This window comes from Pelecanus crispus, chromosome 4, assembly GCF_030463565.1.
Source record: "Pelecanus crispus isolate bPelCri1 chromosome 4, bPelCri1.pri, whole genome shotgun sequence".
Lineage (NCBI taxonomy): Eukaryota > Metazoa > Chordata > Aves > Pelecaniformes > Pelecanidae > Pelecanus > Pelecanus crispus.
Window position 1 is genome coordinate 61302046 of NC_134646.1, and position 27245 is coordinate 61329290.

The following is a 27245-nucleotide window of genomic DNA, read 5'->3' on the forward strand; positions in this document are numbered from 1 at the left end:
CTGTAGAGTGCTTTCTATTCTATTCTGACCTTGGGCACTACCGACAAGGATGAAAGTCTGAATGTATCAGAAACGGATAGATACACATATTACTTGACAAAGTTCTCCTGTTATTTTCCAGTATTTTCTCCATTCCTTCTGGGCAGAAAGGATGGGTGAACACCATGCAACCTTGAAACCAGGAAAATGTAAATAACTGATACGGAAGATACTTAAGGGGCAATGCAGTCTCTCACAAAGTAGAGCTAATTTGGTAACAGATGACAAACATAAATTGCGCAGTGGGTGTATTTTACTTTTAAAATTCATACCTATGGTTTTTTGTATCCTTATTACTTCTGTTGTACCATACTGTCAAAAAAAAAAAAATCAGTTCATTTTGCTTTGGTTTCGTTGCTTTCATGGCATAAAACTGCTACATTTAAAATATCATATTAACAAATTTGTATTTGCTACAGCTCCATTAAGAGTCTTTCTATAGAATCAATACTGTATTTGCTTCCACCTGGCTTACTCATCTTCTGAGATAACTAGATGGCAAGAAGGGAATTTCAGGTTTGTAGGACATTTCTTATTTTAACTTCAGCAGCATAGCTTCATTTTGGTAGTACTCAATATATAATGGGTTGTGGGAAAGATACTATATCAGAAGAGAGCTTTCTGAATTAATTAAATCGTACTGTATATACTCCAGATTTGAGTCAAATTGTTTGTTTTTGCATATGCACTATTCAGAGTACTTCTGTTCCAAACTTTTCAGAAAGGTTCTTTTCAGTCTCTTCTCTAAGAAGAATTTGTGGAATATCACGGTCATTGTCAGAATGAAAGACTTCACTCTTTTAACTGGAAAGTTTAGATGAAAAATTGTGACTACAATGTATAGGAATAATAAAGTCTTCTTGTGGTGTAAAGGATAGTAACATGCACACAAAAGACACTCTACAGATTGGCAACACATCTGTTATCTTTTAAAAATACAACAGCAATGATAATATGAACGTCTCACACTCAGTTCGTTGTACTTAGTACATCACTTATTTGCCAGATCAGAAACTTTAAGTTGTAAAGATCAAATTAATAGTCTATTAAAGTCTTAAAGATTCTGTATTACATAAAATTATCTTCCCCCTGGCCCCAATACATGTGCATATGCATATAAATAAAACAATAAACTCTCCATATCTGACTCATGTGGTTCTGACTCATTTTTATGAGGTCCTGACTAATTTTTTAAAAATCTTCTTGGCCAAATGAGAACAAAATTCCTTCACAAAGATGATTTGTTTACTGTTTAGAAGGTATATGAAAGTGGCCATTAGGGGGTGATGTTCCTAAAACAAAACTCCCCCAAATGAATAAAATAGTTTCTGTGCATGATTTTTTCTCTTATTTTCATCGTAGTACATGAAGTTTATCTTCAGCTTATTCATTTGAATCATCCTCGTCTATGCCAATGTAGAAACAGAACTTGGCTCTCTACAACTTAATGAGAAGTAAAAAGAAAAGTCATATTAGAAAAAGGAAATGAATAGACGTTATTTTGCATAGAGTCTGCACTAAGTTAAAAGCTAAACCAGGAAGGAAGTTACCACCACTATCCTAGATGGGAGTACTTCAGTGACATGTGCTTGCTTTTGAGAAAATCAGAACTCTTCAGATTAGTACTAGGAATAATTACCATGTTTATTTTATGTTTACCTGAATTTTTCAGAGTCCACGAAGGTGAGTGATCAGCTTTTAAAATTGCCGTTTATTTATCCTAAAGTCTGATTGCAACTGAAAAGTTGGCACATGCTTTCCTAAAAGCGATAGTTGGGATGCTGTACTCATATGGACTTTACAAAGCATATAGATTTTTTTTTGTTAGGTTTTTAACCAACAGAGTTAATTATATGTGGTAATTTGAAAGGAGTTTGTCATTCATTTATGTAGACTGTAAAATTTTTGGTAACTATTTCCATGCAACTGTACTTTTACTATCTTCATCATGAAGAGAGTAGTTAAAGTATGTATGTTCTTTTATAGCAGGTACTCATGTCTTAAAAAATAACTTTTTTTAAGTTTCTATACTTAAATGCCTATAGAACTTTGTACAGTTACTATCTGATATGAGATGCTGTCTGTGAAAGAGATATGCAGTGGTAACCTGAGAAGAAGTAGAGCGGAATAGGTGTACCTGAGTGAAGCAAGTCTTTTAACATAAATCCCAGATACATCTTGGTGATCCTAAAGGTCGATACTGGATTTAGGATGAATGAAAAATATATGTGTGGAAGTTATGCGTTCAGTGCTTTCTTAAAAATCTGTAAATAGATTAATATTAAAATAGTTTTGTCACATCCATTCCTAAGTAAGCTTCTGAAGAGATAAAACTTGTAACAAAAAGCATCCCTTTGACAAATGGTCTGTATTCCCAGGCATCATCAAATAAATTATTTATGAAGCACAATTTTCTGAAAAAAAAATTAATATAAAAATATATCCAGATTGGCTTACTTCTGTTTACATTTCTATTTTCATTAACCACAAAGAATAAATATGACAGTAACTAGAATATCATTTATAGATTTTTATAGTTTTTAAATGAACAAACTTGGTAAGCTGTCATAAGTTTCAAATATCATAAAATCGATGACTCAGTTTAAGATGTTGGAATAATTAATGTTTTATCTCCCTGCAGAAGTAATCAAAGTATTTGCTAGCACAGACTATGCAAATAAACAATGAAATGACTATTACCAGAAGAAAACATTGACCTTACTGTCAAACACCGGAGAGTGAATAATTTCATTTTAATGGAATTGGGTTTTCTATGGAAAAACACCCTGTAAACAGAGGCTTAACAAAGGAATTTCGTAATCACAGAACTTCCTAACATCAACCATGCGGGTTACAGATCTTTGAATACAGCAGTTTCCTAGAGATACTTTGCATGGTTTCATCTCAGTGATCCTCTTAACTCTTCAGGCTGTCTGCGTTCAGATTTCACAAAACCCTTTCCACATTTCTAGTGATGTTTACATTTGGGAGGGTGCTTCCCAGTCCTGCAGTGAGGAGCAAGCCAGTTGTGGGTAAACGCTCTCCGTCTGCCCTGTAATCCAGTGGGAAATCTAGTCTTTTTGCAGCCCTACTCACAGTGTTCAACCATACATATAACACTCCCTAGAAAGTCCGCAGTCCTGTGAGTTGGAAGAAAATAAAGTTTACTGATGCTAGATTGTAATTTGAATGGCTTTCTCAGTAGAGATCTTTCAAGAGGATGGTAAGCACCCTCCCTAACAGGACAGCATTCAAACTTTTTCCACTCGGATAACAGGCCTTTTACATATCTACAACACGGTTCACAGGCAGCTCTGCAGCCTGTTTAGCCATGTGTGAAGTCTGAAATGGACTTCATAGTGCTGTACGTAGACTGCTGTCACAGCACAGTCAGCAGATTCCCAAGTCCCATGTACAAATTTCTTGGTGAAAGGGATATGGTAGGGAATTACCATTAGTTGACATTGAGAGCTGTAGCAGTGGTTTTAGACTGGTTGCCCAGGTGCACACGCGCCTTGCCATGAGAGCAGAATAAGCATTTGATTTCTGCTCCTGGCTCATCTCCACAGAGAAGCTCTGCAAAAAAGCCTCCTTCAGCTGAAGAATTTGACCTCAAGAGCCTGCTCTACTCCAGGTTGCGTGGGTCAGATCACAAGCATTTCAAGGAAAATGTTTTGACTTGCCTCAGGGAAAGATCAAGCCCTAAATTTTGTCTGACATTTTTCCTTTTTGTATTAAAATGAATTATTTTCTCACCTGCATAGGATGTGTATCTTACATTTCAATTTATTATGTTTTATGAGGAGTTTATGACTCTCTGATGTAGCATTAGTAAAGGGAAGATAATTGACTTTGCTGTTGGATTTTGGATTTTATTTCTGTATCCTGTCTGAAATACTTCACTGAACTGTTTCTGAGGTCAGCCTGCTGCGATGTGAGCACAGGTGGCTTGTTGAAGCTGTCAGATTGCGGCTGAGCACTGGGGCGATTAAAGGCTATGTTTTTTTCTCTACGCAAGGATTTATGAACATATTACTCCAATTCCTCATAATAGGAGTTAGATGCAAAATTTCCTCTTCATAGAGATGGAAGGGTACTACTAGAATTGGGAGCTCAGCTACAAAACTATGGGTTAGTGCTGCATCAACTCCAGGAAGTGGTTATTTGTATTCATAAATACATATTTCATGTTGGGGTTCCAAAAGTTTTTTATTCTTAAATTTCTTTTCACGTTGAAAAAATAGTTCAAAGTTAATTCAAATAAAAATGCACAATTTGTACAGTAAAGCCCTACTTCAATGTGGAAGACAGCTAAAATAACACTCATTAATAATTAATTCTATGTGTTTTTTGCTACTTGCCAGAACTGCATTAATGTATTCTAGCTACGGTAATTTGATACTGAAATTTGACTGAATACCAAAACCAATGGTCATAATTAAGATTCATGTTTGCTGACTGAATATAAGAGAATGTGAAGGATGTGGTCAGAGGATTCAGCAGCATTTCTGTGTATTTTCACTGCGTGGTTTCAGTGTCATTGGAAAGAAAGTTTTCGTTCTGTTTATAGCTATTTTACAACATAATTGCACTGGTGCGTTGCAACTGCATGGTTCCAGGGCTAAGTTCCCCCTTCTTTTCAAGTACAATCAAATTGGAGCAGCTTTGAAACAGGAACGTGACTAGGTACCACCACAAATTCAAGTTACTATTGCAAGAGATTTTGTACAATTCAGCAATAAAATCCAGGATCGAGGTTGTGGGAAAACGCTGTGCTTGCTTTCTCTCTCTCACTTGTTGATGCATTCAATATGCTGCCTTAAACCTTAAGAAAGAAAGTGCATTTCATTGTAAGATGGTTAATGTATCTGTTACATGATGCTTCCATGCACATATTTGTCCCTGTGTCCTACATGACTGTCTTGCTTATACAGTACTCTATTTTTTTACAGCTAACACTGTAATTGTGTCATGCGTGGATACCTGTTCATCAAGTAATACCACTTTTCCACTTTGTACTTTTAACAATTCTTGCAAAAGATCACTGCAACGAAGAAGAGAAAACCAGACTATTTTACTGAAGGCCATTGTAAACCATTCCAATTTCCAAAATATTCCATGTATTTGTCAGTTCTCCAGGAGGGAACAACAGTCCCATACTAAACACACAGAGTGTGAATCCAAGAGAGACGTGAATGTTGATCATCAAGGACCAGGGTCAGTAGCTAAAAAAAGTAAGTAGGGGAAGAGAAATACCTAATTTTGAAGCAGTTAATTACAACATAAAGACATGTTTTCATTTGGTAGTTAAAAGAAAATATGATATGCTGCTGGTTCTCAATGGTCTTTGAAAATCTATGAACAATGGGGGTTTTTAGCTTGTCTTTGCATGGCTAGAAAATGCAGGTTTTGTGCCAAATTCTTAGTGGCATTCATTCCTGGCTGTCAGTGAAACATGTTGGTAGCAAAATGCTGATTTCTTTTCTTTGAGGATCTTGTATAAAATCGGGGGCAGTGGGGGGATGTCATTATCTTCAGGGGGCTTTGTATTGGTCTGGAAGGAGGGTGCTGTGAGAAAAGAGCGCCTTATCCAGCAGCCATCTGGAATATTTCTGTTGTAAATTTGACCTCTGCCACCTGGCTTTTATGAACGCTTTTATATCCCCATCTTTATTCTTTTAATCTTGCTAAATTTTCTAAAATTTTTCATTTATTTTTAAGGAGTTGTAGTTTCTGATCAGTTTTCACACTGAATTTGCTTTTAAATGTCATTGTGGAACTCTACATGTTGATTGATGATATTATATGAAGATAGGTTGTGAGCAAGTATCTGAAGAACTAATTCAAAGATGGTAACTATTCAGATGGCAGCTCTACAAGAAATAACGATTTTTGTGCTTGTAGTCCGTGATATCCACAACTGTGTAGTATCAGAAATGGCCCTGTATGTTTCATGGAAGGCAGCACTGAATAAGGACTGGCATGGCAATACAGATAAGAAAGAGTTCAGCAACATCCACATCTTTTCAGAGCAGTAGCAGCATATTCCTTCTGTGCCATAATGACTTGCAAAGTATCTGGAAACTTTTGGGGAAGAGTATGCCTCTGAATTTTGCTTTCCTAACATTGTCAGTGACAGGGGCAACAGGCCAAGTCCCAAATGTAAGACATGCAGTTCTTTTCCAAATGCATCATTTTCTTATTATGAAATAGCTGTCTTAACAAGTACGGAAAATAACAAAACAAAAAATATATGGACAAACTCTGTTCTCACTTACACCTATACAACTCTACTTTTGATAATGTCTCAGCTATGTTTCTTGTTAACATTATGCAAGTCTCACAGCCTGTGTGGTTTGAAGTGAAACAAAGACCTTTTGCAACTGATAGCAGATATAGATGTACACTTCAAATCTCTATCATCATATGGCGTTTACTTAGTTTTTATTTTTTTCATAGCCTGATTTTTGTCTCTGTTACCTTTGATAACAGGCAACAAAACAACAAAAAACTGAAAAGCTCTGAAGATGGTAGTAAAGCAAAAAGGGGCTGTAATTTGCAGGGGAAATATATTTTGTATAGATAATCAATACTCTTCAGATCTGTTCAGAATAACTTTACATGGTATCCTTTTGTCCATTTTATCATAGTCAATAATGTAAAAGCCTACTGTATGTTTTTGCAAATGAGACAGAGAACTTAATTTTATTGTTCTTTCTGAGAGCTGTCTCTGTCTACCACGTTATATAACAGTTTTGTTTTAATTTTTAGTTCCAAAAGCAAAAGGCTCACTTGAAGTGAAAACAAAAGATATTATTTATTTTTGTAAATATTTTAATTTCACTACAGTTTCTGAGAATGAAGAAGTAGAGCATAATACTGACTACCTGCTGGAAATCCACATCAACAACTCTATACTCAGAAGAAGAAATGCAGCCGAAGAATACCTAAATCATTCCTGTCTAGTGGCAATGATGGAAGACCAAAGTGACTGTATAAATATTTCACTGCAACTGAAGTCTTACGTGGAATGTAAGTTACAAAAGAGGGTCAGAATGGAAATCAAACCAGAAACAATATGAATCTTGCAAAAAATTTCCAGTAGGTAGTTCTCTGCTTTCAGCAACCATTTGAAAGTATTTAATCTTTTCACAAGAAAAGATTCTTTTATTCTTTTCACAAGAAAAGAATACAATTTTGATCATCCCTTAGTAAAAGACCACCTTTAGTATGCAACTGACAATCTTTATAGTGATTTAAAGCAGGCTTTTTCTTTCCTAGAAGCAACACAGCAAAGTAAGTGTCTGTACATTTTTTTTGCTTAGCAGTGACAGACTCACAAATTGCATGTATGACAAAAGCTGAAATTACTCTTTCCTCTCCCCTCCCCCATAATGGCATAACCCTGTTGTCTTGGAGGTAAATTAAAAAATTCCTGTTAACTTCAGTGGCAGAAGAACCAGGAGACAGGTTTGACTTTTCTTTATGTCATACTGCAGTATCCTACTATACAGCCTTACTGCAGTACACTTAAAAGAGAAATCTTCAGCTGAACTAGCCTTAGTTTTCTCAGAGGACAGCACATCAGCTTTTTAAATTTCTCTTTGTGCTGCAGGAGTTTTTTGGCTGATTGCCTGCCATGGTCAGGGCTTCCAGCACGTCTATATGCAACGCTTGCCATCTGGGAATTGCTGAATTATTACATTCGTTTAGTTTTGTATGGAAAATGCATTTTATGCTGTACCTTTGCTGGAAAAAATACGTGTTTTGGAGGTGGCTAAACCTATGTTAAATAAGTCCAGGTAAAATCCTAGAGAAGAGAGGGCAGCTTAGTTTTTTTTTTTAAATAAGTAGGTCTAGCTATGAGAGGAGTATAGTTTGTAACTTGCCCTGCTAACTTGTGTCAAAACATGAGCTAACCACCTTTGCTAATGGTGATTTACCTGGGAAGTGGTTATCTCAAATTAACAATAAAAGTTAACAGCACATCTTTTTTCTATTTACTTCAAAACAAAGCTAGAGAGGGGCTCAGTGCTTTGACTAGGCAAGGTTGATACACAAATCATTGCAAGTCACTACAAGATGGGGTAGAGTACTCTGTTTGAAAGGAGCCTAAATAACTGCCCAAAAGATATTTTTAGTTCTGAATTAGGAGGGATGAGCTGTGCATACCTCAAAGAGCCATGGGGTTATTGGCAGTTACCTCATGACTTCTCAGCGGAGGAGAAACACAAGGGAAGTTGATGCAGCTCTAATTATCCTATTCTAAGTCAAGGAAAGGAAAGCAGTGGTTTGGCTATAGTCTCTAATTTGATTTTATATGAGTCATAGTAACAGAGTTGGTTTTTAAAATAGTTATTTGACAATGCTAAGGTATGCATTAACATGCAGCTGCCAAAGATGTTTGAAAGGTCTTTCAAACAAGCAGGGAAGAAAGTTCCCCATGTCCTTTCTCTGTGGTATATAGTCCTGCCTTGTACCAGTTACTGAACTAATTCCCTGCGGAATGTGGGTGCATTTCTGCAGCAGCTGTTGTCCGAAAGAGCAGCCTACCTCCTACACCCAGTCTCACGCTGATTCTCCCCCAAGGCAGCTTTGGTTAAAAGAACTCCCCAGAGGGGTCCTGTTGGTGGCATTTCCTCACTTTTTGATAAGAAAATTTCTATATGTAGAATCTTACCTTCTCCTGTATATGAGGATAGACCAAGAGGTTGAGAATGCCAGTACAGGCCAGTGTTGGACAGTGGACCAAATTCCTTCTGTGCTCCATCCAAACAAAGAGGGGATGGATATATATTACCCTTGTTCTACCTTAAATATAAATGTTGATCTTTGAAGCATTTTCTTCCTGGCTGAGTTGCATATAACAGTTTATACAAATAGGAAAAATTTTCATTCACTTAGCTATATATAACTGTTTCAGATATGGGAAGATAGATACAGGTGAAAATGAAGCTAAATTCTAGATAGGAAACTTAATTTCAATCAACAAAGCAGGCTGAAAGAAAAAGGCATAATCTTCTCTTTTGCTTTAAATTTTCATCTGTGGGGATAAGCATGTTCCAAAAACCTAGCCAAATAGATTGTTCTGCTTTTTTCTGCCAGTGATTTCCTGCTTCATTTTCTCTCTTCTACATTTTATGGACAGATCCAATGTGTATGACGAAGATCATTTGGGTCACTATGATTCTAGTAGTTTTTGTGTTCACTATTTCAACTGTCATCTACAAAATAGTTCAAGACAATGAACAAAACTGTAAGTAACAAAATGGTAATCTATGTGAATTTAAATTTATATGCAATGAAAAATGTATTCATTTACAATAACAAAGCTGTTGATTATTAATGTGGTTCAGACACCAATATTTTAATTGTAAAATGGTAAAAGCTTCTTATAGAGGGATTGAAATACTCTGATAATTGATACTATCACCTCTCACCTCTGAATTGTGGATGCAAATCCAAGCTTGTTGATGGTGAATGAAATATGTTTCTTCTGACAGATGCTTGGTGGCCTATGAGCCTTAGTGATATGAACTTCTGTTTTCAGACTGATTCCAGTAGATAAAACAATTACAGTTGAACCTTGTTGAAGGTCTTAAGCAGAAATGCCAATGACCAATATAAGCAGATTGAAATACACTTTCCTTCCTGAAGATGATTCATCTAGGTCATCGTCAAGAAAAATTACAGGATACTTATGAGGAGATATGCACTCAGCCGTCTGTCCTGAAAACTGGTTGTCTAAATTCTGCTGTGGTGTAATCCCATACAGGTCAACCAAGCTGTTCCTTCTTAACTCCAGAGCTGAATTAAGCCCAGATAACATTTCTTCTCTTTGCTGTTATTTCAGCAAAGAAAATAGCGCTGTGATTTCTGAATCAGCACTATTGACTATTCCAAGAGATTAAAACTTTACTATGAAAGAACTTGTCCTTAGTTCAGAGACTGAAACAATTGTTTCTCCAAAACGCCTTCACCAGCCAAGACAGGCTCTTCCTATGCAGTTCACTTGGGGTACAGGCTGAAATTGTGATTTACAGTATTTCTTCTAGCAATATACAATGAAGAAAGCAAGAATAGAAGTGTCGGAGCACCCTGAGCAAGAGACTTTTGAGCAATCAAGATAAAGTCCTCTGCACAATAACAATGCAGAAAATTGACTGCTTGTCAGCTGCTGGTCTTTCTTTTTCATCCCAAGTCAGAAATAGGTGGTACAGGGAGCACACTCCCTTTCCTCAGTGTGAAAAGAGTGTTACTTAACCTGTTACCTGAGATAATAGCTCTTAGATGCTTTTCACGGCAATTTCCTGAGACTTTCTGCCAGTGTCAGCCCTGAGTGGGCAGAATGCCTCCAGAGAACCAGCATTTAGTTGCTATTACCAGGCAGATGTCCATTCCCCTTGTAGTCCAGAGCTGCTGAATAGAGACCTGGGTCACAGGGGTAATAAAAAAATGATGAGCCATATCCATTCCCCTGATCATCCTTACTGTATCTACAGGCGGTTTTATAACAAAAGAGCAATAGGAGTCTAGCTTTAATTGTAAATGAACAGAAGGAAGAAGAGTGCCCCCACACAAAACATTTCTGTCTTTTTTTGCATAAGCAAAATAGTTGCTTAAAATGGCAAATCTGTGCCCCCCACCCCCCCCCAAAAAAAAGAGTGGAGAAACTCCTTAGGAGATTATCTTGGTTAAAATACATGATCTTTTACTTATTGCTAGACCCAGATTCTGAGACCTATTTTATGTATCTAAAAATCCCTCAAAGTGTAAACTAGATCTTTATAAATGGGCTATTAAGCGCTCTCATTTAAAGGACTTCTATTTGTAATTTCAAAGCTACCTATAAATGTCATGAGTATGATTTTCTATGCTTTGAGTCATAACATCCCATTTTTAATGCAGAACTATTAGTAGTGATGATTAATAATTTACTGCCTTTATTCTTACACGTCAGTTTTCTATTAAATGCAGGTTTTTCAGAACTGTCACGGACACAAGCAGGGAGGAAAAAATGCCCCTTTGAGGCTTTAATTACTGATTTGCTTCTAGAATACATTTGCTGTTAATAGAGTAATAGTGTTTTTATTAGTTATATTTACAATATATAACATTATAAACAACATCAATATGTTACTGATAAAAAGACAAGTACATAAAAATCAGATTTAAGGGTTGTATTCCTTATGTGTATATGCCATCTTTGATTGCAAGTCTGCTTTTTTCAGTGCTGCCCAAGGAACACAGCAAAATATTGCTACGTGCATAAAACAGCTGCTAAGAATTTTTACAGTCATAATTCAGCTAGTAGTTTTTCTCTTAATTTCTGAGCACTACTGAAAGTTGTTAAGAAATACAGAATTATTCATTTCCTCTTGAGACCTTCCAAGAAATTCTGCTAGGCAGACTTCGAGAATCTCTGAAACATTAATGAAGTTATTTCCATGAGTGCATAAAATAAAATATCCAGATAAACTTGGTGGAGGTTACTAGAGATCCGTGACAAAGGAGCTAAATTAGAAATTAGTCCTTTTGCCTTTTCCATTCCACTCTTGTCTTAAGACCGCTTCCAGATCTTCCTTTGACATTAACTGTTACAGCGCATGCTTAGGGCTTCAGCGCATTAGATCTCCACTGGCTATTCATAAAAAAATCATGACCTAAATAATGCTAATTTAATGAATTTCTTAAAGATTAAGTTTTCTAGTGTTCTCAAAAGAAAAAGATGAAAATCAATTCTGTTATATAGAATTGGAGCGAGCCTCTCATCAGAAGCTGGCTGAGCCCTGAACTGCTGTCATTGTAGAACAGGGCTAACCATAACAGTTGCACGATCAAGTGCAATAACCCCACCAAGAGCACAATATTAAGAGAGCAGCAGCAGGATGGGAAGACTGAGGAGTTTATGAACTGGGTGCTGAGGACAGTCAGAGGTGTCCAACCCAGCTCTATCTTTCTCTCTCTGTGTGGTGTAGAGCTTGCACTCCAACTGTGCTTCCAAAGATGAACACCTCACACTTGCAAAGAATCTTTCAGCTTCCTAGGATGCCAGTACACTCCATCCTTGCTTTTCCACTGTCAGCAGTGTGTGAACCTGTACTGGAACATGTACTTCTTTGATAACCTTCCAAACTTTGTTCAAGGTGTTCAGCATAGAGGAGGCAAGGAATAATTTGAAAGGGGCAAACCTGAATGGAATTTCCAGAAAATTTCATTCAGGAAAATGTAAAACATCTGGCCCTAGGTTTTCCTCATCACCTTATTTCAAAACCTTCCTGTTTTTTCATGGAAGGTGTTTAACAGTTTAAGAATAAGGTATTTACCAGCTTTCTGTCTGATCAGTGCCATATGTAATTCTATAGTTGAAGATAACGTATTTTGTTTAAAACAGATTTTAAACACAGAGTAGCGGCAGTTTCTACTATTCTAAGAAGAAAGAGTTCTAGACATGCAAGAAGAACCATACCTGCTACTAAAATTCATCCTTTTCCTGGTAAGTAATTGTCATGGTTTAGCCCCAGCCAGCAACTAAGCGCCACGCAGCCGCTCTCACTCTCCCTACCCCGATGGGATGGAGGAGAGAATCGGAGGAGTAAGAGTGAGAAACACTCCTGGGTTGAGATAAGAACAGTTTAATAATTGAAATAAAGTAAAATAGTAATGATAATAATAACAATATAATAATGATAATAATAATCATCATAATGTACAAAGCAAGTGATGCACAATGCAATTGCTCACCACCCGCCAACCGATACCTAGACAGTTCCCAAGCAGCGATCGCTGCTCCCCGGCCAACCCCCCCCAGTTTCTATACTGAGCATGACGTCATATGGTATGGAATAGCCCTTTGGTCAGTTTGGATCATAGATTCTGGCTGTGCCCCCTCCCAGCTTCTTGTGTACCTGGCAGAGCATGGGAAGCTGAAAAGTCCTTGACTAGCATAAGCAGTACTTAGCAATAACTAAACCATCAGTGTGTTATCAGCATTCTTCTCCTACTAAATCCAAAACACAGCACTATGCCTGCTACTAGGAAGAAAATTAACTCTATTCCAGCCGAAACCAGGACAGTACTATACAAGTAAAATAAAAACCTAACAAATCTTGAGGTATGAGGAGGTCAAGAAAGACCTTTTAAGTCTTTCCTGTCAGAGGATGCTTCAAGTTACCTTGATCCTATACAAATCTGATGTGCCATATGTTATGGAAACATTTTTATATCAATAATAAATAATTCTGACGATGAAACTGTAAGAAGACTTATGTATATCATGTGGGAATGCTTCTCCCAGTCTTCCAAATGCATTACATTTATGACTTTGGGTTTTTTACCTCCTTTTAATTTTTGACCATGTTGTGTGCCACATTTGAGGTTTGGCAGCTGAGTGCTTTGTGTGTGTATGAAAAGTATAGGCATATACACACATGTATGTATGCTCTTTGTGTTTATGACTCTTGACAAAATCTGCTACCAAAGGATGGAATGGATCGCTGTAACAGGACTCAGAGAATGACTCTTATGGCACTTTGTAGCCTATTTCTAGGGAAAAATTCCCACTAAGTACAATTTTCTAGTCTCAGATAGGAATTAAAATGGGGTCTTCTGAGAGTGTACTATGTTTAGCACAGATAAATTAAATGGCATGGCTAAACTCAAAGTTTTGGTTCCAGAAATTACGATTCGGTAACAAATCTTTGTGTGAGGGGAAATTAGCAACCGTAGCTCTGAGTGTTACTGATATTGCTGGAAGAGTCATATGCTTTAGTAAATTCTATGGATTCTGGTTTCACGAAGGGAGCTCTATCTTTAAAAAGATTAACATGGACATATAGAATAATAGTTCTGAATGGCAAATGGACCTCTCTCCAAAACACCAACAACTACAAAGCCAGCAAAGGAAAAAAAATGGTTTTAAATTTGCCTAGGCTTGGGTGCCTCCCTGTTTGTTTTGTTGGTTCTTCAGGAATAAGAGGAGACTCAATATTTCTCTCTACAACTCAGTAAATCATGGCATTTCAATTTTACCTAGGAAAGAGTGAATAGCTCCCTGTCTGCCTGAACTCTCCTGGGAGTACAATTTATGCTCCGCACTTTTAAAGCACTGGCTACATCTAAGATGTATTTATGAGCTCATTATTTTCATACCGCAGGAAAGGAATTATCTTTCTGACATCTTTTGTCTTGAGTAGCTTCACTAATACCATACCTGTTTTATCAGCATGTTCACAAAGGCATTTTTAGTATTCTATATCCAAAGGCATTTTTTATCATGGACTTCTATGGAAATTCAAATCTCGTCTTATTAGATTTTACTGAAGAGAATAGGAATCCCATATTGGTCTGTCATTCTTACTTCTATGTTCCTCCCACTTCAATCTATCCATTTAACCCAGAAAGATGCTTAGTTGTATGAACTGCTATAATGGGTTTTATTTTAATAGGAAATTCCTTGATTTCACACACTGTAATTCCAGTCAATCCAGTCAATTTCCCAATTTATACCAATATAATTTAAAGCAGAATCAAGACCATATGAAAAGAGTTTATTTTTTTCACAGTTGCTAAATTTAAGATTTGCTCCTGTGATAATGGTTTATAAATATCTATAGATGACTTCTTCGACAGGCCTCAATGATATTTTCACTGTCATTAGTGCATAGCTTGGAATATTGAAACAAAACATTGAGATCCACTGAAGACAATACAACCACCCTGGAAACATTGTAATAAGACTAAATAACTACATGTCTGAGAGGATGTGACAGTATCTCATGTAGATGAAAAGATGCATAGGTACTACTAAAAGGTTATTCAAAGTTCAGAAAGGATAAGGGAAGCAAAAGAAGGAAACCTGTACTTTGAGAATGAGAATGATTTCCTAAGTAGACTCAGGAAATTACTGTCTTAATATCACTGTGGTCCTACAAAAAGATAATTTACAGCAGGGATGCTAGTTTTGTGAAACTGTTAGTGGCTCTATGTCCATGAATCATTACCATTTAGCCCGGTGGCCAGAGGAAAGGAGGAAAAATGTATAGTATGTTCTCTAGGGCAGGATTGAAATTACAGCCTTCCAAATTCATGGTACTACAAGGGATTAAGCACACATAGTGAGGATAGGGGAGCTTTAAAGCATTCTGGTCATGAAAGTTGACTAAACGTTGTCTGTGCTATCAAGCCAAAAAAGTATGCACTAGGGCATGGGCTGTACAGACCATGTTTGTAGACTTTGGATCTGTTCCTGCCATTGTGTTTATGTAAAACAGTCCCTTGAATGGTATGAATTGACAAAACTCAGTTGCCCTTAAATGCAGCCACAAGAGAAGGGAAAGAGTATAGGGTGCTTTTTCTTCAGTGCAAGAATTAAGTATTCTTTAAGTGGCTGATCTGTGTTTTCAGACACAGAGCATTTTCGTATCAAATAGGACTTGATAGTAGTAGCACATGGAAAATAATCCATAGAAGAAAAGGCAATTCCTTGCTTTGTGTTCATGACAGAGAATCTTAGGGAGATGCCCACATAAGAGACTTTTATTGCAAGAATTTGTTTGAGGAGCTTTCTCAAATTGAAGACGCAATAGAAGAGGTTTTGGAAAAACTTAATAAATTAATAATAGCAATTAGAAGGACTAGGCAGTATTCCCCACAGTGTTTTAAAAGAACTCAGATAGAAACTGCTAAACTGGCACGTGCAGCTTACTGCTTAAATCAGCCTCAGTTCTGGAGAAAGGGAAGGCAGCTATACTTACCCTGCTGTTATACCTTTCCTTTAGTCCACTTTCCTTAAACCACTTCAGTACCTTTTCCACTACCAGTAACTGATTAAGTATAGCTATTCCTATATAGCTGTATCCTAAAACAAAAATAAGCCTGGGGACATGGCACAGAATCACTTGTTGGGAGCAGGCCAGTGTGTGTGAACTGTACATTACATTACTAAAAAAAAAGAAGTAGTTGCACAGGAAACAGATTGCATAAATCAGGGCATTTAATACCTAGACTGAATCTGCCTAGAAGGGTCTTTTCATAATGGCAGTTTCATTAATATAATTATATGGATTATACTAAGTGTGAATTTATATTACCAAAAGTCTACCACTATAAATTCCCATTTAGACCTTCTTTTCCTAGCACAAGAATTACATTCCTTGGGTTTTTTAATTCTATTTTGAAAGCAGCATTAAGGTCTATTGGAAGATAGGCCTGCTCCCTTTCCTATGCTAGAATGGAACCGTGCAGACAGGGAGTCATATTGTTAATACCATCATGTTATTACTCTACACTCTGTGTGGTCAACCGTAGTTCAAATGTGCTGCCTTGTTCTACATTGCTCAAATGGTATACTTCTTTCATTTTCAGTGATACTCCATTGGCTCACAGAGTCACAGTTTCGTTCATTACATTTTAGGATACGAGTACAGGATTCCCTGGCTCACTTGTCTGGCTCACGGTAATGCAAAGTTAATTCTGACGGATGGTAATTTTATAACTCATCCTGGAAGAAGGTCATTGTAGCATCATGGTGACAACCAGGACTCAGAGAGTAAGACCTCAGGGTTTCTGGCCTGCAGGTTTTTTCTGGACTGTTTAGATTTTTGTGACATCCAAAGCATTTGATATAAATGGGCTTGACAGCTGTAATTTGCACATAAGAAACAGCAAGACAAATTTCCTCTCAGTCATTTGAATTCCTGTATTGCTTTCTGTGCTATCCTATTAAAACAATAGTTCCTCTCCTACAAGATTAGAAGAAATAGGTGAAATTCTGCTCTCTCTCTGGTGTATTGCTACAGCATCAGGTTGGTTGACAGGTTGGAAATAGAAGCGAACGCTGGCTCAGTAGTGTCAGGGCTGGCATCCCAGTGAATTCAGACTCAGTCCTGCTTGTATTCTGCAATACATTTTCTTTTTAGCAAAGGGGACAGGCAGGAGACATCTTCTACAGCAGCAAATAGATGCAAAGCCAAGAAAGGAGAAATTTGTTTAATCTTGGCCAAGTGAAGCATCACCTATTTGATTCTGATACTTCTCAGTTCCTGACATAGCTGAGTAGCTGTCTTTTCCTCTGCAGCTTAGATGAATAATGCTGGGAAAACCAAAGCTTGTCACAATATTCAATATTAAACAGACTTACATGTTTCTGAGACACAACATTTCCAGAGAAAAATGTGAAGCCTTATTACTGCTTTGCGTCTTTTTTTTATGTTTCAGAACAGAGGATAAAATCTATAGGATGCAGGTAATTTTAGGGAGCTTTTCATAGCCCCTGTATGCTTTCAGTAGAGCACTGATGCACAAGGGGCCATTTCTCTGCTCAGTTTGCGTGCATGCAGAACAGTGTTACACACAGGCTCTGAAGGGATAATCAGCCTACATTCCCATTCTCTCCAGATTCATCCTGAGTGTGAAACAAGATCCGTTGTTATTTTTAAAACTACCCCAGTTTTATTTTAACTTTGCTTTTCCTATTCAGTTGCTTAATTACCAACATCAAAACTCCACTTTTTAACTGCATTTGTAAAGAGAGAAGCCCAAATGATACAGTAAGTGGAGAAGGGATGTAGCTACATATAAGTGACACAATTCATCCTCTTGTTATGAACTCAGTAGAAAACCCATTTGTAGGTTTACAGACATTATGGTCAGGGACAGGATGGACCTGGAGTTAAGATATTATTTGTGTTCTATGGTGGTTCTTTGAAAAATGCATTATATCAACAGCTCTGACTTCATTAGCTTGACAATGCTATTTCTGCATTTCTTTATCTGCATCCCAGTAAGATATCATACCAGTATCTGCGTTGCCAGTGTGCTAAAGGCATCACCACACCTCTCCCTGCTTCCGAGTGCATGCTGTCATCTTTGTTAACAACTGGATGAAACCCCGTAGCTCTCCCTGAGTGTATGACAAGTTAGCTGAGGCCACATCATGTGTTCCTGAGTGGCAATCTGGGCTGCCCTTATGTGAAAATGAATCAGAAAGCTCACACTCTAAAGTTCAGGTGTTTCTGCTTAACTGGCCAACTGTAGGCTTTTGAATTTTAGGAGAACTCTTAGTTAACCCCAACTTTGCATGCTTTTGTATTTTCACTACTAGTAAAATTTCCAAGAGCAATTTACTTGCCTACCTTCGATCTGCTTCCCAGGGAGACTTAGGATCAGCATGCTGTAGTCCCACTAGTATCAAGAGGAAGTTAACTAGAAAACATGGTTAGTACTTTCAGGAGTTCCTGACATGTATCTGCACCTCAAGGCACTGAAACCCCACTGAAAAACTGGCTGTCCACGTCTGCCTTGTGTTCAGATGGGTCTCAATTATTTTCAAACTTGCAGATTCAATGTTTAACACGCTGCAGATGTATTTGCTGTTTAATAATATTGATAAAAATTATCTTAACTTTCATCAGTGCAAGCCAGCAAACAACAGGTCCCACTTACTGCACAGACCACAAAGATACTGCCCATAATTCCTGAACACGAGCATTGTCATGTGGGTGCAACTGTAGAAGGTAAGTAAATTTCTCACAACTCCGATTATTCTGTTTTGCCTTGCATTTTTAGAATTAACAGTATGCAATATCTGATCGAAATAAATTACTACTTCTTCTAGCCAAGTATATGAGATGACAAATTGGAAAATGTGTTTTGTGAGAGCTAGGTGGCAGGGAAACAAAATCAATTTTCCTTCTGCTACCAAGAGTCCTCTATAAACTAATGTGTTAGCCTTTTAAACCCTCTGTGTCCCTGAAGGCCCCAGTGCAAATTCTGACACTGTATTTCTGGTGTAAAATACTGTGTCCTGGACTTCAGCATTATGTTGACATTTGTTTCTGACAAGGGCAGAGGAAAGAAGCAATTTGCAAATGATCTCTGAAGAGAATCACGTTTGAAATAAATACTTTGCTGATCAGATTCCCCAAACAAAAGAAATTGATCGCTCTGTCATTATTACACCAGTCAGAAGGAGTGACAAGAAGTTGGGTTCAGCTTGGAGCTAAAACTAGTCTCCCACTTCTAACTTTCTCCAGCCCTTGTACTGCAGTAATTGTTTCAGGAAGTCCAGATGAAAGGAAACAAGTCTGAAAAGAAATGTGCAGTAAGAGGTACCTCTTCCTGGCAATACTTGTAATGCCTAGAAATGGAACAGTTGCTACTTGAATAAGTAATACAGACTAATATATCAATTGCATAGACAAGGTTACGGCTACTTGCACAGATTATATTACTGTTTATGGTGAATTTTTTAGCTTGAAAGCTTAAGAAGGCCCTTCTTTACATCTGTTTAAATTGGATGGAGTTTTACTGAAAACTCAATATCATGTCATGCTATCTTTTTAATGTGTTAAAAAAATTGAGGTACTGAAGAGCAGTTTGATTTTTGTGCTTCATATGGAACCATAAACAAGTTGTATGTTGAGAGCAGAGCTAAAGAAGACATTTTGAAGACCACTGCTGACAAAAGATGAGGTACTGTCATAATAAATTAATAATTGAACTAGATTATTGTTTGGCTTTTGAGAGAGACTAGCTGGGTTACAGGACAGTGTATCATAGTAATTAAAAATACTGACCCCTTTTTAAGTGATTCCCATCCATAGATCTTACGAGAACTTACAAAGGTGGAAAGTTGTCATTATTACTATTATAAAATGAAGATATTGGGAGGCAGCAAAAGATAACATGACTTGGGAATTCCGTGACATAGTCGAGAGCAGTGCTCAGATCATCTGAGTTCAGCTGTTTGCCATTTGGATGTGACGAGCTTTTGCTGAGTGAGCAGGCCCTTTCCCAGAGTCCCATCAGCCTTTTCATAGGGCAGCTTCTTCCTTTCACCAGAGACTCCTCCCAACCAGTTCAGTACTAGACCATTTCTTTTTCTGATACCTGTCAACTGTCTCTCAGGTAAAGCTTTGTCTTCCCATACCCCTGTCTGCCACGTACCTGCCCACCTTAATTGTTTCCTGTGAGAGCATTTACTCTCAGGTTAAAAATAAGACATTTCTAAGGTTTTAATAGGATGTGTTGCTAAGGAGGTGCTCACTAGTATTTGGTGCCTTCATTTATACAGTATTATGGCTGATCAGTAGCATGCTTTGTTCTAGGATGTTGGGTTCACCAAGACTCATCTTTCAGAAGCAGGAAAAAAAAAGTCATGGCCCATTCCCGTGCAAATTTAACTTTTGTGTTCCTAGAGGTGGGAGTAGCCGTTGGGATTGACCTGCTAGTACTCCTTTTGCTTTCATTATCCTAACTGTTATGTATTAAAGGGTAGAAAGAAGAGATGGAACAACTTTGCAGATCGCTGATTGCTCTGTGAGACAATATATGATCCAGGACACTTTGGGATGAAATTATGCCTTTCCTTAATCTCTGGGTCAGTGACAGAAAGAAAAATATTAGGTATCTTGAGAAACCCCCAATACCTTGTTCTAGTACTGCGCTGTATAGAAGCAAGTTTGCTTTCCAGGCCATAACGCAGTCCTCCTGTCCAAAGGACTGCTGGCAGTGAGATGAAGGCTGGAGGTGATACCTGGGATTAATGCCGAATACACAAAATTGTAATGTTACATGACATTGTGTGGAAAGATTATTAAAAAGTGTGGCTGGAGAGGCAAGAACTTGGATCTAGATCTTGCCTTTCATCACATTAGGTTTTGAATTTTCTCAAAGGAATACTGTCTCAAAGCTAAATGCTTTGCAAAAATAATAAAAGCACTTTCTGCTTTAGTTCTGCTTCACTTCTGGCAAAGAAACACTTCCCCCTTCATCTGATAAGGTCAGATTCAACTCATTACTACTTGTGTTCGTGGGTGGCTCAGTGGCTAACGACCCTGCAGTTACAGGAAAGCTTGCAGCTAGAAGTTCTTTTGGGTACTTAGGCCGTGGAAGGAGATTGTGGTCTACTTTTGCCATGAGTGTTAGGGTTGTCTCTATAAAGTCTCTAGGATGCTGCTAAAGACTAGTTTGCTCAACAGGGAGGAGCTGGCTGCATTAGAGAAGTGCTGCACATGAACAGCTGAGTGCTGAGACTGAAAACACCAAGATGATTAAATTCCCAGAATTGACAGTTATAGACTCCATCAACTTGACAGAACCTGGTTTTTCCCAAGAAGGAGGTGGGGTGGAGATAAGAAGTGTGTACCAGGAGTTTCTTGATCAAAGAGCATCATCTCTGTATCATGCCACCACTTGCTCCCCTGAGGCCCATGCATTTCAGGCCACCGATACCACAGCCTCAAACAAGGAAGGGTTCTAGCTGGAGCTAGAAAACCTGGGAGAGCTCCACTGGAGATAGTGCTTACATCTGCCCTTCTCTGCTTCAAATCTGGCTTCAGTCCGGTTGGTAGAGTTACCTCAATGCCTGCCCTGGATCAAACAGGCAAGATGAGGACAGGCAAACTACTTTTGAGTTATGCTTTTCCTCATTTCCAGCTAGCTGGAGCTGCACTCAGAGAAAGCATTAACCATAGCACAGAGTGTTTATTTGATTTTTGTGTAAGGAGGCTAGCTACACAGTAGGTGTGGGAGGTATAACAGCAGCTGTAAGGAGGAGGAAATGGAAAAGCAAGGCTCACTCGTGTGTGTGTATATCTATACATCTATGTGTGTGTGGGCACACAGAGATGCACGCACATGCTCCATTACTTACTGTTCATTGGTTACTATCACACTGACAGTTAATTCAGCTAATGAAAAATGTACCAACTTCTGCACTCGTACCTTTGCCAAAGGGGAATATTTTCAGCATAGGTCACTTAATGTCTCTGTGTATTTTCACGGTAACTGTTATTATTACATTTGAGTGCTGAAGTTAAGAATCTTCCTCTGTTTCTGCCATCTTTCATTAAACCACCATATTAGCAACTGTTCTGGAAAAAATGAATGAGCCAAGTCTCTCAAGTGCTTTAAGACAGTCCTCACTTTACATATGATAGCTGTAGATATATTTCCTTAGTGCTGTCAAAATTACTCTAAATTTCAAGGCTGCTGTTTATTTAGATGGGAAGTATGAACATTTTATTCAGGGCAAATATTTGCATTCTGAGGCAATGCTCTTCAGGGAACAGCACGTTAGGATAAGGCTCTGGAGACCCAACTTTTTCTGTCTCTGCTGATGACACCTCATTACTAATTTGCACCATGGTAATAATTGTCTATCCTCAGCTAAAACAGAGATTGTGTAGTGCTTTTAACTTACAAAACACTACTTGCATCAACTGGTACTTTAAACTTTAAAAGCCAAACTTACATCAGCTATTATTTTTAGCAGCTCTAAAGTGCTGTGGGATGTATATCTGGGTCTGCTTTTTTTTTTTTTTTTTTTTTTTTTTTTAAAGTAAATACTCTCTTCTGTGACAGATGAAAAGGCAGAAACGAGAACCTGGACTGATAGCAAGAAGTCTGGGAGAGCAGACTAGAAGGATAAATACAGAATTTCTATATTGAAGCAAGGCTAATAGCTCCCTTTACTTAAAAAAATGCAGCATGTGAAACCATAAAAGGGCTCACATTTCTGAATGTACTTGATTCAATGGCTGTTGTCTGAAAACAGTGGGGGCAAAGAATTATTAGAGGTAGAAATAAAAGTGGGCAAATAAGAGTCAAATCACTATGCCCATTAAAACACCTGTACCTATGGTGAACAGCCTATCTGAAGGTATTAGAGCATTCAGCAAGGTGATTTTGCTGATGGTTAGCCCTGAAATCATTGTTACGTAGGGAAGGTTTTGGCTAAACTTGCCCTTGGAGGTTTAAGAAAGCCTGTCCCAAGGAGTGACTTCCCTCTGTGTCTGTCCTGCCCTGGTGGCAGTCTGTCTTTCCCCGGTGGAGTCCAGGCAGGCTGGCTGCACAGGTCTCGCTGGCCTCTTCCATACTGAAGGTGCCTTCAATCTTACAGTGGTCAGGGCAGAATAAAAATCATGTGTGAATAGCGTGAAGAGTAATTGCGAGCCCTCTCCTGCAGTACTTCTGTCCTCTGCCTGTTTAAGGGGAAGCAGCATTGTGTTCTCTGAAGGGAAGCAGCATTGTATTCTCTGAATCAAAAGGAGCATTAATGGATTTCATGAATGACGAGGGACAGAACAGTGTTCTCTCTTATTTGGGGAAATTGGAGACAGATACAGACCTGACAGTTCCTGGATGAAGTGCTACCATTTCATGAGGAAAGAGAGAAGGAAAATTCAGTGTCTTAAAGCCAACTGTTGTGGACTTTTTCACTTTTTGGTAAGAAGTGTCCAGTGTCATGCTCCTAGCTGTTGTTGGATCAAATTCACACAAATTGGTCACTATTCCCCCAAACACTTTATTTACTGCATCGGTCTCTTTGACAGTCAATGGTCCAAGGACAAGATGAAACAATCTTAGTGTCTTGCCTCCCACTAATTCTCTTAATAAAACTGGTGGACGTGTCAAAGGCTGCATAAAAGCTAATGAAAGTTCCACATCAGCAATTGCCAGCGATTTTTAGTACACTGCCTTTCGCCATCAGCACTTCCACCTCTTTTTGTAAAGAGCTTTGAGATCCGTGAGCATGTAAGGCGCTTCATGGCTCTGCATTTCTTTCTGAGTGACAGTGTCACTGTAGAGTTAGATAAGACAAGTTGGTCTCCCAGCGAGTATAGAATTTAAGGCACAATCTTATCTTCAGGTGAAATGGATTATAAAACTGGAACGTAAGATGACAGGTAACTGACAGGGAGGATGCACAGGGGAAGCATGTAGATGGCTAAAAAGCTGAAAATCTCTTTCACAGAAATTGTGAAATAAAAGAAGTTGATGGGTCCCCTTTCTCTCTTACAATCTAAAAGCATGTGGACATGAAACCTCCCATGTGGGGTGGTTGGCACAAGGGATCAGTAAGTAACTAAGTGTATGAGAGGCTGATTCCTGTCCAGCTACGTTCAGAGTATCATCCCTGCTGTCATTTTCTAAGGGTACCCTCCCCTAGCACTTTAGAGGTTTAATTGTGCAGAGTCCCGATCTAATACCAGGAAAATTCAATGCAGGTCCACCTCAGGTATTAGCTGGGCTTTGGCTCAGGTCCCTGCTGCCTTCCTGAAGAGGTCTTCAAACATCATCATTGCAGAACTTAGTAGCGCAAACAGAAAGGGCAACTAAAAATATTCTTTGCCTGCTTTTCCTTCTGTGATTGTGGCTTTACAAAAATGTTTTCATATTTAAAAGAATCCCTCTGTCTTCGAGCAAGACACCCACACAAACAACAGAAGATACAAATTATGCAGGGGAAACGGTGAAACTTGTAGTTCAAAACCTTCTAGCAAAGGCACGTACCAAGTGTACTCAGGAGCGAGAGGAAGATTACAGTTAAGCTGTTTTTATAAATCATGCATGTATTTGTAAAGAACAGTAGGTGTGATTTTAAATTGCTGGGATCCTTCCAATTATCCTTTTGACACTTTTTCTGAAGAGCATCGTTTCAGTGCTCAGAAGTGATAGCACTGTGGTTAAAGTCATCATAAAATCCGGTGTGATGCTGCTGAATGCAGAAGTTCCTACTAGTACTGACATACTGGGTTTGCCAGTTGGCCATTTTTGTAAGACATCATTTTTTATGCTTTCATGAATTCCTGTAGACAACGATGAAAAAAGATTTATGCCCACATGCAGCTTTAAATTGTTTTCAGGACTGCATGCAGTCACTCAATTACATTTTTTTTTTTTTTAAATATCATGAAAGATAATTCCTCCTCTGTTTCTGCTTCCATAATAGATTCAAGTCTTAATCATACATTAAAACGAAAACTCCTCTCGGTATGAAGAGCTCACAGAATCAGATTGCTGAGCACATTGCAGGGTACTTGGCACAATTATTGGGCTCTGCATAAAACGCATGCCAGGATGTGTTTCTCTCCGAAACAGGCACTTGGAGGTTTTTGAAGGGAAGCACTCCTGCTTGCTTGCAGAAGTGGACTGTAATGGGCACTGTGCAGGCTGTTTAACCCCCCTGTTCCATTAGCCGGCATCAATTTTTGATGCATTGTATCCTGCCTACACTTGTCATTTTCTAGCTCACTTCAGCAGCTGCTGCCTCCAGTATGATTTCACAGCCAAAGAAACGCTTCTTATCCCAGTTCTTATGATGTAAAGGAAAAGGGAGACAGATGTTGTTATTGGGCCTGCAGCTACATGAACTACCAGAATGGGAGACAAGCTACATTTCCTTTTTCACTCAGTGTGAGCGTAAGAAGTACAGAAATCCTGTGCTTTTAGCCCCAGCATTGTATAGTTCCCTAAAAACTAAAGATAAGCTTGACTGGGATCTGGGTATTTTCATATTTCAGGGTTCCTCATTGTGTGCTACTTCGGGAGCTGCAGTCCACATTTCAGAAGTCTCATTGATGATTACTGAGGAGTATTTTTCATTAGTTCCAAATTTGTCCTACTGTATACAAGTATAGTATGGGAAATACAGTTGGGCACAGGTTTGCAAATTCTTCCGTGCAGCTGGTTGTTCGAATCAGTCTATTTTAATTTTTTTTCCATTAGGGTAATTTAGTTTATTTTGGCTCAGCTGCAGTAAGACCTTGTTAATACCCCAAATTTACTTCTGAACTCTCTGCTGCAGGTGGAGTAGTTCATGAAGAGATGCCCGGGAGCTAACAGAGAGCAAAAGATTCTGGAGCAGAGGCAGGCATCACACAAAACTCTTCTCCCCTCATCTTGCTGCCAGGAGGGAAGAAGAGAGTGTGCTCAGTTATTTGAAGGAAAGAGAGCAATCACCACCTACCTTTAGAAGAGAGTTCCAGACCGAACCCCCCATAGATGGAGCCACTCTGCAGAAAGCCAGTTTGAGACACTTCAGGGACATCCCTATGGGGTGCTCCTCAGCCTGGTGGATGTGGCGGACGCTCTCTAGGGCAGCCTCTGGCTCTGCCCGCTCTTAGGCTGCCAAACTTCCCTGCAAGCGAATGAGGTCCAGTGCTTCTTGCTCAGGTGCCCGTATCACACTCGTGGGCAGGTACCTAAACCGCCCTCCTGTGGGCAGGTACCTTTCTTAGGTCTTTTGCTCCAGTCTGATGTGTATCTTCTGTTTTGTCTGCCTCTTAGTTAGACTGTATTCTTTTGCGATAAAGAGGAGAATTGATTACCGTGAAAGTCAAAAGAATGACATTTAAGATAAATTGGAAAAGACTGCTTTTTTAACCTCCTCTTTTTTCTGAAATTGTTTTCTTTAGTTTCAGATGTTGCTGTGTGAAATATGGCTACTGAAAGAAGACACATCACACACCACAGAAGAAAGCATCTCTGTTTCTAGTTTGTGGAGCTATGTTACCCATGTTTTCATGAAAATGCCAACTATGCATTTTAGTGGAGAAGCTCCATTGATCTATCATCAGAATTATGTCGTATTAAGAAAATATGAATGATGGACAAACACATTTTGCTGTAGAATCAACCTCAGCAGGAGAGTATAGATCTCACATCAATTTTCAGTTCATTCACAATTTATACTTAATCATATGGATGTGAGATAATCCTTGCAATAATTTCATTTTTTATCTGAGAAGAAATTTATTTTGTATCCTCCATAGGATAAGAAAGACTGTTTAAAGATAGAAATGATCCTCTACTTCCATGAAACAAGCACAGTTTTCTCCCTATTTAATGCTCTAGGTGACTAAGGTGCTTAAAAGATACAATTTCTGGCTGTTGAGGAAGGTGGCCGAAGGGTCATAGAAGGAGAGAATTCTGCAGTACATTTTAACTCCTGCAGTAAACCAGGAAGACTTTAATAAATTCTGCAACATTTTAGTGGATAAAGAAAAAAAATGTGGAAAAATAGTGTTTTGGCTTCAAACCACAAAATTGTTATTATTGTTTTTTAGTAACTCATTAAGACGCCAAATGGGTTTCATACTTTTTGATAAATTGCATTTCTATCTTTTGTACTAGCTTAGGTCATTAGCATTCAGACTCATTATCTCCCGGAACTTTCCTTACTTTCCATTTATTACTGCTCCTCCGAGTGTAATGGAGCTGTTTGGGCTGAGCAGGGTCCCAAACTCATTCGGTGCCAACACGTTATTTGTGGATACAATTTAACCATCAATTACCAGGCAGAGACAGAAATTGCAGAGCCAGGACTTCGGACTCCCTTGTGCTAAATCCATCAGGATGAACAGATTGTAAACTACCCATTGCAAATATGATATGCGGCAATTTAGCATCATGTTAATACT

The 27245-nt window shown here is 38.4% G+C and overlaps 1 protein-coding gene across 1 annotated transcript; it reads left to right on the top strand.

The window, feature by feature from the left end:
* Window positions 1-1704: 1704 nt before the first annotated feature.
* Window positions 1705-26273, top strand: LOC104033243 (uncharacterized). Its single transcript, XM_075709803.1, has 7 exons — window positions 1705-1722; window positions 5171-5273; window positions 6889-7071; window positions 9188-9295; window positions 12434-12535; window positions 18453-18554; window positions 26241-26273. Exons 3-7 carry the CDS (start codon window positions 7011-7013, stop codon window positions 26258-26260), a joined length of 393 nt encoding a protein of 130 aa, XP_075565918.1. The 5' UTR covers window positions 1705-1722; window positions 5171-5273; window positions 6889-7010; the 3' UTR covers window positions 26261-26273.
* Window positions 26274-27245: the final 972 nt, after the last annotated feature.

Excerpts from the sequence above, each read along its gene's own strand:
- LOC104033243 (XM_075709803.1), top strand. The coding sequence starts at position 7,011 with ATGATGGAAGACCAAAGTGACTGTATAAATATTTCACTGCAACTGAAG. Across the intron at positions 7,072-9,187 it reads ACTGAAGTCTTACGTGGAAT|ATCCAATGTGTATGACGAAG; the intron begins GTAAGTTACAAA and ends TTTTATGGACAG. Across the intron at positions 9,296-12,433 it reads TCAAGACAATGAACAAAACT|ATTTTAAACACAGAGTAGCG; the intron begins GTAAGTAACAAA and ends TGTTTAAAACAG.